Source organism: Bos mutus, chromosome 21 (genome assembly GCF_027580195.1).
Source record: "Bos mutus isolate GX-2022 chromosome 21, NWIPB_WYAK_1.1, whole genome shotgun sequence".
Classification (NCBI taxonomy): domain Eukaryota; kingdom Metazoa; phylum Chordata; class Mammalia; order Artiodactyla; family Bovidae; genus Bos; species Bos mutus.
Window position 1 is genome coordinate 20,212,922 of NC_091637.1, and position 17,628 is coordinate 20,230,549.

The window sequence follows — 17,628 nt, forward strand, 5'->3', positions numbered from 1 at the left end:
TCTGTTTAGCTGTATTGCTTGCTTGCTTGCCAAGTCGCTTCAGTCCGACTCTGTGACCCTATGAACTGTAACTCGCAAGGCTCCTCTGTCCGTGGGATTTTCCAGGCGAGAATACTGAAGTGAGTGGCCATGCCCTCCTTCAGGGGATCTTCCTAACCTAGGGATCGAACCACATCTCTTACATCTCCTGCGTTGGCAGGCAGGTTCTTTACCACTAGCATGTATAAACAACTCTATAATCTTAGTGTTCTAGTTTTGCCAAAGAATAGTGAAGAGGAGCCCGAGTCTGGGATTCAGTGGCCCGGACCAACCACACGGGAGCCCCACGCACACTACCAGGCTCAAGCTCTAAGCAACCGTGGGCAAGAGAACTGAGGCGGTGACTCTGTGGGACCTGTTTTGAGGACTGAGAAACAGGCAAATCAAGAGGTCTGGAGACATTTAGAAGGTTAAAACCAACAATGACAAAAAATATTGTTGGTTAAAACCAACAATAACAGCAACAACAAAACACAAAAAAGTATAACCAGAATCAAGTGGGAAAAGGAGAAGAGGATATAGAAACCAGAACGTGCTGGGAAATCCCAGTGAACGCCCCACGAAGACCTGCTGCCCGGTCACCCCCACCCCCCGCACCCGGCCCCTGGACCGCAGAGGCCTGCGGCGGCCTGGGCGTCCCAATCTGCCCCTGCTGGAACCCACCAGCCCTTTGAAGGCGTCTGCCTCTTCAGCCCTGGCTGCCTCCTTCCCCTCAGGGACAAACACAGCAGACCTGTTTTGTGAAGAACTTTTTAGTAGCTAAATATGGCACCATGTGTCCCGAGGGCAATATAAATTACAGTATGCAAAAGATACCACCGGCTGAGGTAAAACACACTGTTTCTGCCTCACGTCACCATGAGGGGAAACACACAGATACTTTTAAAAACTTCTTGCTTATAAAAAAAAAAAAAACGTCCCCTAGAAAGGCCTCCTAACAGGGGCTAAGAGGCTCACCCTCCGCCGCGGGGCGTGTCGGTCGGGGGGGCAGGGGGACCCCTGGCTGCCCGCTCGCCTCCGGCCCGGCCAGCTCGGCAGCTGGCAGCAACCCTGGCCCGCTACTGCTGGCCCAGAGCTCTGTCCAGGTTGCTCTTGATGGTGTCCAGGAAGTCCGAGGTGTTCAGGAAGTGTTCGTTCAGCTTCACACTGTCGAGAGAGCATGTGCATGTGAGAGTGGTTCTGGCAGACACCGCCCCGCCGCTGCCGCCCCATCCAGGGCAGCATCCAGACAGTAGGCTTCTCGTGCCGTTGTGCAGAGGGCTACAGGCCAGAGGCTACCTGGAGCGCACTGTCAAGAGGCCACAACGGGACTTCCCTGGTGGTGCAGTGGTTAAGAATCTGCACTTCCACTGCAGGGGGTGCAGGTTCAATCCCTGGTCGGGGAGCTAAGATCCTACATACAGCATGGAGTGGGCAAAAAAAAGCGGGGGAGGGGGCCACAGCAAACTCAACAGGAACCCAGCGAGGCTTGGCTTTGCTTTTCCAGATTACAACAGGCAGCTCAGTAAAGCTCTTCTGAGAGAAGCCAGGAGGTGGTTGTGGCAGGGGATGGAAGGTTCTGAGCAGCCGGCCTAGGGACAGGGACCCATTCACTGAGCCTGGTGTGGGGAGGCTAGCCCCAGCCACCATCACTCAGGGCCATGGACCTGTCCTGTCCCCTGGCAGCCAAGCTGACTTAGGAAGAAGCCTCTACAAGGGACCCTGGGCTACGATCCACCTGACCCTGAGCCCCCGGAAGCCCAGCCCTGCCTTGACCCCAGACCACTCACTTGCTGAGGCCGTGGATGCAGCCCGCCAGGTCCTTGGTCATGGCTCCGCTCTCCACCGTCTCGACACACACCTTCTCCAGGGTCTGGGCGAACCTGCAGGGCACGGGGCAGAGTGAGACCCCAGCTGTATGGAGCTGGAGCCCAGAACCTGCCCAGAACCAACTCACCTGATGAGGTCCTGGTTCCCATCCAACTTGCCCCGGTGTTCTAGGCCACGCGTCCAGGCAAAGATGCTGGCGATGGGGTTGGTGCTGGTCGGCCGGCCCTGGAGGAAGAGGTCGCAGGGGGATGAAGAGCCAAGCAGCCAATGAAAAGGCCCCTTGGACACGGATGCCCCCTCTAGACTGACAGGACCAGGCCCATGCACCCAGCCCTCAGGGCCAGTGGGCTTGGGCTCCAGGGATAGAAGGGCACGCAGCCACCGCCCTGGCACTCACCTTCTGGTGCTCCCGATAGTGGCGGGTGACTGTGCCATGAGCAGCCTCAGCCTCAATGGTCTTCCCATCCGGGCAGACCAGCACGGACGTCATCAGACCAAGGGAGCCAAAGCCTGGAGAGCAGGAAGACCCCCCTCAGTGCCAGCACCTCTCCTCAGGCACTTGTGTTGGGTCTCCAGGGCCCAGCACAGGGCAGGTGGCACTCAGAGGTGGTTCTCATTCACCTGCTGGCATACACCCACATCCCCTACCTCCACGTGCCCCAGAATCTATGGCCCCCCAGGGCGCAAGACTCCCCCCGCTCCAAAGTTCTACCCACCTACCCTGGCAGGTGACCAAGAGGCTCATTCAAGCAGGAAGAATAAAGCCTGTGGCCAGCTATTTTACAGTCATCACTTTATCTGCTCTTTTGAGTATGTGTGTTAGTTGCTCAGTCGTGTCCGACTCTTCGCAACCCCACACACTGTAGCTCGCCAGGCTCCTCTGTCCATGGAATTCTTCAGGCAAGAATACTGGAATGGGTTGCCATGCCCTCCTCCAGGGGATCTTGCCAACCCAGGGATCAAACCCAGGTCTTCCAAAATGCAGGCAGATTCTTTACTGTTTGAGCTACCCAGGAAGCTCTCTGCTCTTTTAGGCCACTTGAAAGTTTTACGATTTGGGACATCCCTGGTGGTCCAGTGGATAAAACTCATCACTCCCAAAGCAGGGGGCATAGGTTCGATCCCCGGTCAGGGACCTAGATCCCACATGACGAAACTAAAGATCCCAAAGGGCGGCAACAAAGATCAAAGATCCTGTATGCCACAACAAAGACCTGGCACAGTCAAAAAAACAATAAATATTTAAAAATTTAAAAAGAGCTTTGTGATCTACTTCCAAATTTTTTCAAATCCAGATGTCAATGTTTACTATGGTCAAGGTCTCCTGGGCTTCAAAAGCACCCCACAGCACCATAATAAGAACTATAAATGCCCAAGAAAGAAAAAGTGGGCAACTTCTAGAGGGAAATTATTTGCCTAAGAATTTTTGCTGTTGGGGCAGAGAAAGGGGGATCCCTTCTCCATTTTCATGTGGGACCTTCATACTCACTAGTCCTTATACACTTCATGCCTTTCTCTTGTGTGCTAGGGCTTGTCATCCTTCCATCCTAGATAGGAATTGTTCTAGTGAGAGGGTCACACTGAACTTTTCAAAATAAAGTCGAAGGTTTTTATGAAGTACAGAGACCCTCTGCCTTTTCACTGCAGCCTGACATGGGTTTTACTTTTTCCTCATGGGAGCTAGACCTCGCCTCCCTCTCTCACAGAGCCTGGTTTCTCTTCCACTCCCTATGCATACATGTTGCCTCTTCCCATTATCTTTCTTGCTCTCAGTCCCAATAAGATGACTGTATCTGTGCCTGCTCAATTGTCTGCGACCCCATGAACTGGAGCCTAGGTTCCTCTGTCCATGGGATCCTCAGGCAAGAATACTGAAGTGAGTTGCCATTTCCTTCTCCAGAGGATCTTCTTGGACCAGGGATTGAACCCTCGTCTCCTGCATTGGCAGGCAGATTCTTTACCACTGAATCACCTGGGAAGCCCCTCGTTCCCATTACAACTGAATATTTCTTTCTGCTCCTCCCTAATGGCTTTCTGCTGCAACTCAGCTTGTCTTTTAGGATGCTGTAGGGCTGGGGGGTTTGCCATCATCCCCCAATATTCTCCTATATCCACAAGATTTACTGTGCAGAACAAATTCTTTGCAATTTAAAGAGCATCTGGTTGTACTGGGTTGGCTAAAAACTTGGCCAAAGATGTTACAGAAAAACCTGAACAAACTTTTCAGTCAACCGAATACTTACTCCCATTTTTCTACTACAGCCAAACCTCGTCCAAATCTGGAGCCAAGCAGAGTCACCTGGCCCTTCCATGCGCTGTGCTGTGCTAAGTCACTTCAGCCATGTCTGACTCCTTGTGACCCCATGGACTGTAGCCCACCAGCCTCCTCTCTCGATGGGATTCTCCAGGCAAGAATACTGGAGTGGGCTGCCGTGCCCTCCTCCAGGGGATCTTCCCAACCCAGGGACTGAACCTGTGTCTCTTGAGTCTCCTGCATGGACAGGAACATCTCCTGCATGGATAGGCCCTTTCACGGATGGGAACAACCTCAGGGCTAACAAGCCTGGCCTTTAGGACCTAAATTGCTGTGGACTACTTCCTCTGGAACAGCAGCCTCAGCAATACCCCAGTCCAAACATAACAGATGACCCTTCCTCACTCAGACACCAGAGAGCGCCTGGTCCATGTGTCTACAGCAGACCCTGTGATGAGCAGGCAAGCCCCAGTCCAGCTGCTCCACTGGAGCAGTTTCCTCCCAAAAGGGTGTGCAAACCAGCGCCCCGACTCCCGGCCCACCCTCTCTCCCAGCAAGGGAAAAACGACGGTCCACCCCATCCCCGCGGGGCGCGTACCCTGGGCCAGGATGTCCGACTGCACGTCTCCATCGTAGTTCTTGCAGGCCCACACAAAGCCGCCTGAGGACTTGAGGACCTGAGCCACCATGTCATCAATGAGCCGGTGCTCATACCAGATCTTATGTTTGTCGAACTCAGTCTTGTAGTGCCTGGGAGCAAAAGGGCTTGTGGTGAGGAGAGGGCAGGAGGCTGACAGGTTGGGGAATCCCTCCCTGAGTCTCAGGGCCAAGACAGACACACTAGGACAGCCTCCCCGGGTGGGTAAGACTGAGCGGACCAGGAAGGAGGGTCATGGACTCCCTGGGAAACAGTAAAGGGAGAAGCCATTACTTCTCAAAGATGGCCTGGAAGATGTCCTTGAAGCGCCCGTCGTAGGCTTTCAGGATGGTGTTCTTGGTGCTCATGTAGAGCGGCCACTTCTTCTGGATGGCATACTGGAAGCAGCTGTGTGCAAAACCTGAGATGGACTGCAGGGAGAGAGAGGTCCCTGGAGTGGTCCCCCGGGCAGGCCCAGCCCTGGGAACAGCAGTCCCCTCCCCGCACTCGACCCAGGCAGTCAGGGTTCACCCAGCCCTCTGGAGTGAGGATTCCGTGGACAGAGGAGCCTGGCGGGCTACAGACATGGAGAGTTAGACACGACTGAGCGACGAACACTTTCACTTTTTATTTTCCTGGAGTGAGCATCTGCTGTTGCTGCTGGCCCAGCACCCTACTCCCAATTTCTGGGAGAAAGCAGACCCCCAGCTTTACTTGGAAAAGCTATCACCTTCCCCATTTCCAAAACCATATGGCTAGGGTGGGGCCATGCCCTCAGCCCACCTACTTGTCTTTCCTGTGTCCCGGGTTTATCCAGTCAGAGCCCTTCCTCCCCTGGGCCTTCATGATTGGCTGGGAGATGGCCATGTGACCCAAGCCATCTACTTTTGCTGGAACCAGGAGCCAAAAAGGCTCTTTTCTGCCAGGATAGCCAAGTTGGCAGGGATAAGCCCGGAGCCAGTGTTGGCCATTTCTTCACGGCCTAAGAATGAGGCCAACCACAGAGGAAAGGAAAGCCAAGAAATGGGGGTAGGGAGGGAAAGAAGCACTTACCGAGTTTGCTGTAAACCAAGAGCTGACAACCAATATGCCCCAAGACGCACCCGAGAATGAGCACAGGATGCTAGGCGTACCATAGGGCCCCCTGAATACACTTAAAGATGCATTTGCTCTCAGGCCTCAGACCTTCAGGCCACCGACACAGGAAGAGTCAGAACCCCCAACCCGATGTGGCTGGAGACAGGACATAGGAGGGGGAGGGAGCCCAGGAGCCGCTGCTCACCTCATCCGTGTTGTACATGCCCATGCCCACGCCACCAGCAGGAAAGTTGTACACCTCCCATTCCTTAGGGCCGCTGCCATCCTTCGGGGTGAAGACCACCTTGAACGTGCCAGCCCGGTCAACCACAAAGTCTGTGGCTTTGTACTGCAGAGACGAGAAGATGGCTCAGGCCCAGGGCTCCAGCTGGGGGCAGGTTGTCCCAGGCCCTCGGAGCCCCACTCCCACCGGGGCCAACCTGGTCGCCGTGGGCATGCCTGCCAATGGTGATGGGCTTCGTCCAGCCAGGGACGAGACGCGGGATGTTCTTACAGATGATGGGCTCCCGGAAGACCGTTCCCCCGAGGATGTTCCGGATGGTTCCATTGGGGCTCTTCCACATCTTCTTCAGCTTGAACTCTATGAGGACAAAGATGAAGTGGCCCCACTGCAGCCCAAACCTTCCGACCAGGATTTGAAACCTAAGCGGGAATGTAGCTAGAAGGGGGCTCCTAAAAACCACCCTGGGGAAGCAGCAGAGTCGAGAGTGGCCATGGGCGCTCCTGAATCAGATTTCTTAGCTTCAAGATCCAGCTGTGTCACCTCAGGCAAGAGCTCATAAAACGAAACCGTTGATAAAACCCCTGGCCTTTTGGCTTGTTGTGAGACTTAAATGCATGTTGTGTGTAAAGTGCCCAGAACAGTAGCTGGCACACGGTGAGCGCTCTGTCAGCCGTATCACTGCCGCTTCACGCTGGGCAGAGCCCAGCCTGACGAACCTGGCAACACACAGCCTCAGTCCAGACGCTGTGCTTCCAGCCCCACCCGCCAGGCTCAGCCTAAGACAGCGACCCTCCAACTCCTTGTCCCCACCCCCACCGTCCCAGCCGCCCCACCCCCACCCCCTCGCACCTTCCACACGGGCCTCGTCGGGGGTGATGGTGGCACACTTCACAGCCACACTGTACTTCTGGGTGGCCAACGCGGAGTCGATGGTGACCTGATCATTGGTCTGGTCACGGTTCGGGAGCCCCAGGTCGAAATACTTGAGCTGGACGTCCACGTGGGGCAGGATGAGCTAGAAACAGACAGCCAGGGCCAGGCATCAGCCCAGATTGACTGGGATTCAGGGGCACCTGGGTTCACCCCGTGTGGAAGGGGAAGAGGAAAGACTTCTGGAGGGCTGGCCAAAGCTGGCAGGAAGCTGGGGCTCTGGAGAGAAGCTGGCAGATCAGGCTGAAGCCCCTTGGAGGGCTCTTCCCCAGCGTGGACCACATAAAACACCACCGATCCCCCGCAGTGGCCCATCAACTCAGCCAAACCCCACTCCAAACACATCTAGAGTTCTCCGAACAGTGGGTTCCCTCTCCTTCCCCATTCAGAAGCGGCAATTCTCAACCTTGTTCTTGGGGACAGACACACAAGGCGGGGGTCTTCACATGGACCGTGTATTCCCCTGGGCAGACCCAGCCCACAGAGACTCTGGAGCAGTCAAGCAGCCACCCTGGGAACCACCTGCAGTGGTGGCTCAAACACATCACTGTCCCCAACAGACACCACGCCACGACTCACGATGACCTCCCCAGACCGCTAAGGAAAGGTTCATGATCCCTGCTCATCTTTCACTCCCTCAAGGGAGTGCATCGGAACGCAGTGGATCAAGACAACATACTCAACTGTACTTCAATAAAAAATAAATTAAAAACAAAAAAGAAATTCCTAAAGGATAAGTCAACCTGTGCCAGCTCTCTGAAAGGAGATAAATATGCAATCTGCAACATAGATTGAATTCCTCCAGTGTGTTTCTTATATTTCCTGTATCTGTATATATGTGTTAATTAATCTGAAGAGTAAAACAAAAGCTTAATTTAGCCAAAAAAAAAGACATGATATGCGATTATGTTTAATCACATTCTTTAAAATGCTTTAACCTTGGTACAAGACAAAGATGGCTGAGGACAGTCCCGTGCCTGATCTAAGTCCACGCACCATCACTATTGAGACTGCATCACGGCTAAAGTCCATAGGCCGAAACGAAAAAGTCCCCCATGGTACAGTGAAGACCTGACACAGCCAAAAAAAGAAGTATTTTAAAAAATAATAAGAGCAGGGACTCCCCCGGTGATCCAGTGGTTGAGAACCTGCCTTCCAATTCAGAGGATGTGGGTTCAATCCCTGGTCTGGGAAATAAGATCCCACATGCTGTGGAACTGAGCCCGAGAGCCACAACTAAGACCCAATGCAGCCAAATAAATAAATATTTTAAAAATAAATAAAATAACAAGGCCCATGAGTGGTCTGGACATGACAGAAGGGTGGGTGGAAGGAGACAAATAGGGTTGCTCCTGCCCACCAGGGTGATGGGTGAATCCCGGGGACCTGAAGCAGGGCTCAGGAGACGGGAGCTGGGACTGATCACTGAGCCCAGCCGGCCACGTGCAAGGCCGCCCACTTTGGGAGGGAACTACCTTCTCTTTGATGAACTGCCAGATAATACGGGTCATCTCATCGCCGTCCATCTCCACCACTGGCTTCGCCACCTTGATCCTCTTGTCGGCATCTAGAACCAGACACACGCACAGCATATCACAGCCGTGAGAAGAGGAGGTCGGTGGGAGAGCCCTTCTCCTCCTGGCCAGACCCACCCTTCACCACGCAGGGAGGCGTGTCAGCCAGGTCCCACTGCCCAGCATTCGCTCCCCCTCCTGCAGAAGCAGCAAGTGAATTATGTGCAGCCGGATGACTCACTCTCCAAAGATGTGCAAACAGATTTTTTTTTTTTTAATCTAAAAAGGAAGAAAAATGAGACCCAGGGAGCATGGCTTGTGTCAGGGTCAGGATAGATCCCAGGGCCTTGGCTCAAGCATAGCCTCTGGATGCCCCTGTGGGCCAGACGGAGAGAAGCAGAAAGCAAACACAGGCTCCAAATATTTCTTCCCCCAGGGAACAAGATGGAACACGGCTGGCACTGCTCCAGCTCCTCCCAAGGTGCAGTGGGGACTTTGGACCTTCAGCAAGTCTGGTCTAAAGCAGGAGTGGCCCTGCAGAAACCTGTTGGACCTGTTGGGCTGTTGTAGAGCTAGCTCGCTTAATTTTCAGATGCATCTTCTATGAGTTAATGTGATGAGAGCCATCAATTTCTTTTAATGTACTTGCTGTTAAGTTGCCCAGTCATGTCTAACACTTTGGGACCCCATGGACTGTTGCCTGCCAGGCTCCTTTGTCCATGCATGGAATTCTCCAGGCTAGAATACTGGAACAGGTTGCCATTTCCTTCTCCAGAGGATCTTCCTGACCCAGGGATCGAACCCCCGTCTCTTTCTTGGCAGGTGGAACCTTCACCGCTGAGCTACCAGGGGAAGACCTTTAAATGTACTAAGGCTACCATAATCCAAATCCCTAAGGAGAGGTCCATTTGGGGCCAGTCCTAAAGGTTTCAGCCTCAGCTTGGGCTCCACTCAAGCTCTGAGCTTCAGGCACAGCAGCCTGTGGACACCACACCTCAGTGGGGGAGTTCAATGTCAAGACCACAGCAGGCAGCCCTCCCAGCTGTGTATGCAAATGTCAAACCCTCAGAGACCACAGGGCCCGCTTATTTACAACCAGGTGTCGAGGGTAAATGGCCTTTCCTGAAACACCTCAACACAGCAGTGCCCACCCTTAAAGAATGAGGGGGGGAAGGAAAACCGACTCAGATGGTAAAGAATCCACCCGTCATACAGGAGACCCAGGTTCAATCCCTGGGTTGGGAAGATCCCCTGGAGAAGGGAAAGGCAACCCACTCCAGTATTCTTGCCTGGAGAATCCCATGGACAGAGGAGCCTGGCGGGCTACAGTCCATGGGGTCACAAAGAGTCGGACACGACTGAGCGACTAACCCTATCACTATCACCATTGATAACAGAGAGAGCAAGAGGCATTATTATCAAAGTCAAGTGTCAGCCTTCCTCAAAGCAACTGCCCAAAGGAGCTGGGAACAGGGATCGGAGGTGTGAGCCACAGCAGCAGAGGCTTATTTTGTTTGTGGGGTGGGTCTTCTTGTTTGTTTGTGGCTCATTTTGTTTGTGGGGTGGGTCATTTTGTAGTGGGTCTTTTTTTTTTTTTTTCCTTTTTTTTTTTTAATGCTGTTTGGTGACCAAGGCTTAAAAAAACAGGCCCTTTCAACAACAACAACAAACCTGATTAATAAAGGGGCAAAGGACTTGAATAGCTATTTCTCAAAAAACCGTCAATAAGCTCATACAAATATGTTCAACATCACTAATCATTAGGGAAATGCAAACCAAAACCACAATGAGACACCACCTCACACCCCTTAAGACAGCTACTATCAAAACAAAAACAAAAGCCATAAAGTAACAAGTGTTGATGAGGATGGAAATTGGAACCCCTGTACATTGCTAGTGAGAATAGAAAATGGTGGGGCCACTATGGGAACCAGTATGACGGTTCCTCAAAAAATTGATTAAATAACTAAAAGCCGGGTCTCAAAAAGTTATCTGTGTAACCATGTTTACAACAGAATTATTCACAATAGCCAAGAGGTGGAAGCAACCCAAGTGTCCATCAACAGATGAATGGAGAAATAAAGTGTGATATGAACATTCAAGACGAGAAAAGAACCTTTTGGAAACTAATCCAGGATGTTTAAGAAAAAACTTTTCGCCAAAAAGTTAAACTATGTTCATGATTCTGAGTTTTTTCCAAAACTGAGCCCCACACAACTTAAACATGGATGTACTTGCTTTCAAACTAAAAAAGGAAGCGCTTCCAAGTTTCAGGGATGGATCTGGCCCTACCTCAATAGCCTTTGCCACTTGTTCTTTTGTTTCAAATTCCACAATGGTAAATTCCCTTTGGATCAGACTTACAATGTGGTATACTTATATAAACAACATCACCACCTTTCCCAAATAACTTATTTGTTTTTGAGAAGAAGATCTTTAATTTAAAAAGCTTCTCTATTGGAATGGATAAAGAAGATGTGGTACATATATACAATGGAATATTACTCAGCCATTAAAAAGAATGAAATAATTTGCAGCAACATGGATGTACCTAGACAGTGTCATACTGAGTGAAGCAAGTCAGACAGAGAAAGAAAAACATCGTATGACATCCCTTATATGTGGAATCTAAACAACACCGTCAATCGGCTATATCCCAATACAAAATAAAAAGTTAAAAAAAAAAGTTTTTCTTATTTTATTTCTAATTACATGCATTATTACTTTTGGAAATTACAATGCAGCTAGTAGCAGAGACTTATTCAACCCATTAAGTCAAACTGGGGACCTCATAAACTGTAACAACTACAACAATTCTCCATAAGTATATGACAAAGCCTTATATGCCTGCTCCTATGGAAACTTTCGGAGAAGACAATGGCACCCCACTCCAATACTCTTGCCTGGAAAATCCCATGGACAGAGGAGCCTGTTAGGCTGCAATCCATGGGGTCACAGAGAGTCGGACACGACTGAAGTGACTTAGCATAGCATGGAAACTTTATGTAGTACTCAAATACTTTTTCAATTCAGCTGTGACTAACATTTTTGGGAAGTAACTCATAATAAATTAGAAATAGTATTAAGTATGTAAGGATTTAATAACTATATCACCCAAGCTTTTCACAATTCCTATACCTGACTCAGAAGAACAATACATTTTAATCTGAATATTTTTTAAAATGTGCTATATATAGACAACGAAAGCCTATTCAGCCTTAAAAAGGAAGGAATGCTGACACGTGCTAAACGTGGAAAAAAAACTTGAGGACATCCTGCTAAGTGAAGCAAGACAGTCACACAAAACACAAATATTGTCCGATTCTACTTACATGAGGTACCTAGAGTGGTCAGAATTACAGAAACAGAAAGTAGAATGGTGGTTACCAGGGGCGGGGGCGGGGAGGAAAGGAGGCAGAGTTGTTTAATGGGTACCGAGCTTCAGTTTTGCAAGATGAAAAAGCTGTGGAGACTGCTGAACAACAAGGTGAGTGTATTTTACTCCGCTGAACTGCACACATGAAAATGGTTAAGGTGGAAGTTCTTCTTGTGCAGTTTTACCACCGTAAAAAAATAAGAAATTAAAAAATGCTTTTTAAACCAGTTTAAACCAGTTAAAAAAAAAAAAAAGATTATACATAAAAATCCAGTCCCTCTTAAAGAAGGAGTCACTTCATCCCACTGAGCCCCTGCTCGCCCACAGCAAGGATGAAGGACAGGCTGATAGAGGTAGCCTCTCCCTCTGTCCGAGCCCTGCCACGTGCCCTCCAGAGCACCCCAAGGCATCTGAGTTTGAAAGCTTGCCTATTGTTTAGCCACTATGGTGGAGACAACCCCACCATCTGCCTCTCTCTGGGAGACAGGTGGTGACAGGTGACCTGAAATCCAAGTAACAGTCACCATGAAATCTTCAGATGACCCACTGCACAAATACTATCCTCTTGGGCCGAGTGTAGGATGGAATTACACCAGTCCCAAGAGGTCCGTTAGGCCAACTCCCAGCCAGGGAACATGGAGTAAGGATTTCAAAACCCAGCCCGGGTTTCAGGATCTACTTGCTGCTCAAGTAAAGAGATCTAGCTTCTGGGCTAAAGGGCCCTCCCGTGATAGGCACCCCTCACCCGCCTCTGTCTACGTAACTGGTTGCACCACATTCCCACCCACGCTCCTGTCAGCAGAGAGACCTAGTAGAATGTCGGGGGAAGCCCCCAATTCCTGAGGGTTCAAGAAGGCTGGGCAGCAATTCCAGAAGAGGCTCTAGCATTTTCTTTGGTGTCCTCCTTCACGCCTGCCTTTCTCTTGCATCCACGTCCAAACCATCACAAACATTCTACCGGCTCTTCCTACAAAATAAGCCCAGAATCCAACTGCCACCAAGGTCCAAGCAACCCTCCTACCAGGTCCCTGATGCTAGCAACGGTCCTGTTAAAATGTAAATCAAGTTACACTCTTCTCAAAGCCCTGAAAAGCCTCCTCTTTCACTCAGAAAAGGCCAAAATCCTCCAAAGTGGCCTACAAGCCCCCCCAACCCCCACAGCCTGATCTCATCTCCCATCGCACGCTCTGAGCCAGCCTGACTTTCTGCTTCTCCAACAAGCAAAGGTACCCTCCTGCATCATGGCCTTGGCATCAGCATTCCCTCTTCCCCTGAACACTAAACGGCCTGTTTTCATTCCCTTATTCCCTCAGTACAGTAAGTCCCCTACGTATGAACTTTCAAGATGCAGACTTTCAAAGATTCGAACATGCATCTGGTTCCAGCAAGGAACCGGAACCCGTGCCACCAGCATCCGGCGTGAGCGACACCGCAGCTTGCCCTCCGTCTCATGTTGCTGACGACCCTTCCGCTCTACCGTCTCCCACCTCCACTCAGTAACTCTTCGTGCCTGTTCACTCGATGCCAGCACCTGTGTGCCAGTGTTGTACTGTACTCCTGTACTTTTCAAGGCACTGTTCTGTACAATTAAAAATGTTTTCTTTATTTTTTTACGGACCATTCATGTGAAAAGTATTATAAACCTATCACAGTACAGTACTAAATAGCCCATTGTGTTAGCTGGGTACCTAAGCTAACTTTGTTGGACTTACGAACAAATGGGTCTTAGGAACAGAACTAGGTCGTATAGGAGACTTACTATCCTTCATTCACTGGGGTCTTACCTGGCAGCCCTACCCAGACCTTCGCCTGTATCTTTCTGCCTTATTTGTTCTCCTTGGCTCTTGTCACGTACATCACACTAGCCAACTTCGACCTTGTCTACTGTCCTTCCTCACATTAGGATTTAAGCTCCATAAGTCTTTGTCCCTTATGCCCAGCTCTGTCCCCAGAGTGTCCCTGGCACAGTGCCTGGCACATAGTAGAAGCACAATATTTGCTGAAGTCCATGAATGAATGTCAAGCTACGGTCAGTTCAGTCTGGTCAGGGCTGCCCTGTCATAACCTACTCTTTGGTCAGAAAGTTACTCCATCCCCTCCCCCATCCCGGGATGCCTTACCACACAGAGGCCGGTGAGTTCTCACCACGAAATGGCACCAGACCATCACGAATGTACTTGGGTGGCCAGGTAACGGGCTGGAGTAGCTCACAATTTATCGCGTTAATATTTGCCATCTGTTGGCATTTTAAACATGGGTTTACAGAAGTGTAAACTCCAGAGCAAGTCACAAGGCTGACTTCCTGTAATCAGAGAGCAATTTCCAACACCCCATCCTGGAATCAGTAAAAGAGGCCTCAGCTTTCCATAAAGGATCTGGGGGACAGGCCCCAGGCCCTTCCAGAAGTTTTTCTTTAAAACCTACAGGGCCGAAACATGACCACCCAAAACACCCTGGATGGGGTACGTGCATGCTAAGTCGCTTCAGTGTGTCCAACTCTTTGCAACCTTATGGATGTCAGGCTCTTCTGTCCATGGGATTCTCCAGGGAAGAATACTGGAGTGGGCTGCCATGCCCTTCTCCAGGGGAGCTTCCCAACTCGGGACTCAACCTGCATCTCTTATGTCTCCTGCATTGGCAGACGGTTTCTTTACCCCTAGCGCCACATCTGCGGAGAAGGCAATGGCACCCCACTCCAGTACTCTTGCCTGGAAAATCCCATGGATGGAGGAACCTGGCGGGCGCAGTCCATGGGGTCGCTAAGAGTTGGACACGACTGAAGCGACTTAGCAGCAGCAGCAGCAGCAGCGCCACGTCTGATGGGGTAGCTATGGTCTTATCTGATGCAGCTGAAACAAGGCTCAGTGGAGAACACGTAAGAACACTACTGATAGGTCTGCACAACTTCGAACAATTGTTAAATAATTTCCTCTGAAATCTAAAAGGGTAAACAAGTCACCAAGATCTGAAGCAGGTCATGGAGATCTGAAAAGTTGAGGAACAGGGGGGTGAGGAAATTAAGAAGTTCCAAGGCTAGGAGCGGAGCGAAGGAAGGCCAGATAAAGTTCCCGCTGAGCGGTTGAGAAGAGCCCACCCTCACTTCCCCAGGCGAACTTATCAAAACCACCACCAGCAGGAGGCCTGTGAGTTGCAAAACTAGAAAGAGACACGTGTGGGAATTACCCGGCAGCAAAAACACAAGAGTATTTTAGCCAAAGCATATTCTTTTCTTGTCATCAAGGGGAATGCCAAGTATTCTGTCTCCAGCAGCGTTGCCAAGTAACAAGCTAGCAGAGGTCACAACTGTACGGTCGCATGCATGTCCAACTCAAACACCAGGCTTTCTCCTCATTAATAACTAAACCCCTCTTAGGGGCTTCTGAAAGGACCTGCCACTGGCTGCTCTTTTTACATGTTACCAAAATTCAGGCCCCCAAAGGGGCTCTGTTTTCTTGTTTATGTGGTTTTTTTTTTTTTAATTTAATTTTGTTTTTTACCATATGTGCAGAAGAAAAAATAAAAGGGAGAAGTGGCGAATGTATCTAACTCCTGCCATATTTTGCTGAAGGTGGTGCCATATGGGAAACTTTGTCTGGGGTCTGGGGACCCATGGAACCTTGAGTTGCAGGGCTGGCTCCTTAAAGACAAATTCCATGAGTATACAAAAACAGAAATGCCCCTTTCTCCTTGAAAGGAGAGGGCCGGGGCCTTTCTGGGTTCTGGTCAGCTGCTCCCACACTAGGTTAAAGATTACCTACTCCAGCAGTAAGACCAAGTTGCCTGGGCCCCACCCGCTTGTCCTCACTCCAGGGGGCTGCGGGCCAGGCAGGAGAGGGGTTTCCATGGCAACAGGCAGTAGCCAGGGCCAAGGGACCCACATTGTTCCCTGCCTTTTGCAGCCTGCGATGGACAGCCAGGGGGCAGACCAATGTCAGAGGGGCAAGCCTGCCTTGGTAATGGAAGTTCAGGCTGCTGCTGCTGCTGCTAAGTCACTTCAGTGTTGTCCGACTCTGTGAGACCCCACAGACGGCCGCCCACCAGGCTCCCCCGTCCCTGGACGCCCTACTTATCAAGACTACTGTCGTTTCGGGACTTCCTTGGTGGTCCAGTGGCTACGACTCCGTGCTCCAAATACAGGGGGCCCCAGTTCGATCCCGAATAAGGGAACTAGATCCCATATGCCGAAACGAAGACCTGGCAAGGCCAAAAAAAAAAAAAAAGACTACTGCCGTCTCTCCGAAGCAGTGGACTAAGGGTACCACAGAAGTTATGACGCACGATTTGGAAAAGTGACATTTTGGTTCGGTTGCCAGGTCTCCTGGTCGGGTGAGCTGGGCAGGGCCCAGGAGTGGCGCGGGAGCCGGCTGGCGAGAAGAGGCCGGTCAAGCCAAGGACAGGCCCCAGGATGGAGCTTCAAGTGCGTCGACAAGGAGAACGGGGGCGTCCAAACAAAGCGAAAATAAAAAGGACACTCCTCCAGCTGTAGCCTAAAAGGCTCCAAAAATAGCCGACGAGTGCCTGACAGCGAGCAGGGGTTACCTAGCGCCCAGGGTGAGAAGGAAGGGGAAGTGGCTGCCTCCTCCCTCCCCTCCTTTGTCTGATCGGGGACCGCGCCGAGACCCTCCCTCTCGCTGGGGAACGGGCCAGGCGCTCCGGCACCCACTCGGTTGCTTTGTCTCCCTCCAGGAGCGCAGGGCGGGCAGGATACCCTCTGAGCCCGGGATACCCCCAGAACCCCCTGCGGGAAAATCTGGGGGCACAGGGCTGCAAGGGCCGAGATCGCCCCGGGCTACCAGTTGCCACCTTTCTTCAAGTCCCCACCCCTGCGACTGGCACAGCCTGGAAGGTGGGGCAAGGGAGCAAGCCCCCGTGCGCCGGCTCTTTGTGTGCTCTACCCCGCCGTCCCCGGCCCGCGGGCGTCCCGGGTTGCGCTCGCTGGTCCCCGCCCGGAAGGCCGCCACGTCGCGGTGCCGGGCGCGCACCCCGCCCGGACCCTCCTCGTGGCACTCACAGTGGCGCCGCGGCTGCTCTTGCAAGTTGGGGGCTGTCAAGGCTGCTGGCGCCCAGGCCGACCCGGAGCCAGAGGCTCTGCAGAGCGAGCGTACGACCCGCAGGTAACCAGCCATCCCGAGCGGGTGGGCGGTCGGACTGGCGGATGAGCGAACGAAGGAACCCGGGTAGGCGAGATCCGAGCGCCGGCGGATGCCTGGCGGCGGGCTGCGAAGGCCTGCGAAGCGCGGGCCGCGCGGGCAGGGCCGGGGCGGGGCTGCCGGGGCCGCCACCCTATTGGGCCTCACCGGGAGGAGGCGGAGTCCGGCCTGGGGGACTCCTCCCCCGGCCCTGCACCAGCCGAGGCTCCGCCCCCGCACCCCGCGCGGTTCTCTGGGCACCGGAGGAGGCTCGGCTCCACGGGAGCGAGAGGCGAGTGAGACCGTGATCCCTCTACAGGTAAAGGCCAGACCCTGGAACACGCTGAGACCGACTGGCACTCGGGAGCAGGGGATGGGAGCTGGAGGATTGGGGGACCCGTTAGCGAGGAATAACTCTCATTCCAGGATGCCCTATTTAAACCAGAGTGTCAATTGCTGACGCATCAGCTTAAGCCCAAAAAGGCAAATTTGAACAAACAACTGCATCTTTCGCATTGGCTGGGCTGAAATTTCCGGGCGCATTAAACCAGTGCGGGTTCCGCGTTCTTGAACTAAAATCATGGCCACCTCGGGTCTTCTCAGATTCGCTCTCAGATCC

At 51.9% G+C, this 17,628-nt stretch overlaps 1 protein-coding gene across 1 annotated transcript; it reads right to left on the reverse strand.

Annotated features, from left to right (window-relative positions):
• Positions 1 to 936: 936 nt before the first annotated feature.
• IDH2 (isocitrate dehydrogenase (NADP(+)) 2) lies at positions 937 to 17,114 on the reverse strand. The gene is made up of 11 exons (XM_070358275.1): positions 16,892 to 17,114; positions 8,466 to 8,557; positions 6,910 to 7,075; positions 6,257 to 6,417; positions 6,022 to 6,165; positions 5,034 to 5,170; positions 4,701 to 4,852; positions 2,246 to 2,358; positions 1,976 to 2,073; positions 1,809 to 1,901; positions 937 to 1,185 (listed from the first exon to the last, which is right to left on the reverse strand). Exons 1-11 carry the CDS (start codon positions 17,004 to 17,006, stop codon positions 1,098 to 1,100), a joined length of 1,359 nt encoding a protein of 452 aa, XP_070214376.1. The 5' UTR covers positions 17,007 to 17,114; the 3' UTR covers positions 937 to 1,097.
• Positions 17,115 to 17,628: the final 514 nt, after the last annotated feature.

Coding starts and splice junctions, on each gene's coding strand:
- IDH2 (XM_070358275.1), bottom strand. CDS start 17,006: ATGGCTGGTTACCTGCGGGTCGTACGCTCGCTCTGCAGAGCCTCTGGC. Junction 4,853..5,033: donor TTCCAGGCCATCTTTGAGAA/GTAATGGCTTCT, acceptor TTTTGCTCCCAG/GCACTACAAGACTGAGTTCG. Junction 2,359..4,700: donor GTCGGACATCCTGGCCCAGG/GTACGCGCCCCG, acceptor CCTGCTCTCCAG/GCTTTGGCTCCCTTGGTCTG.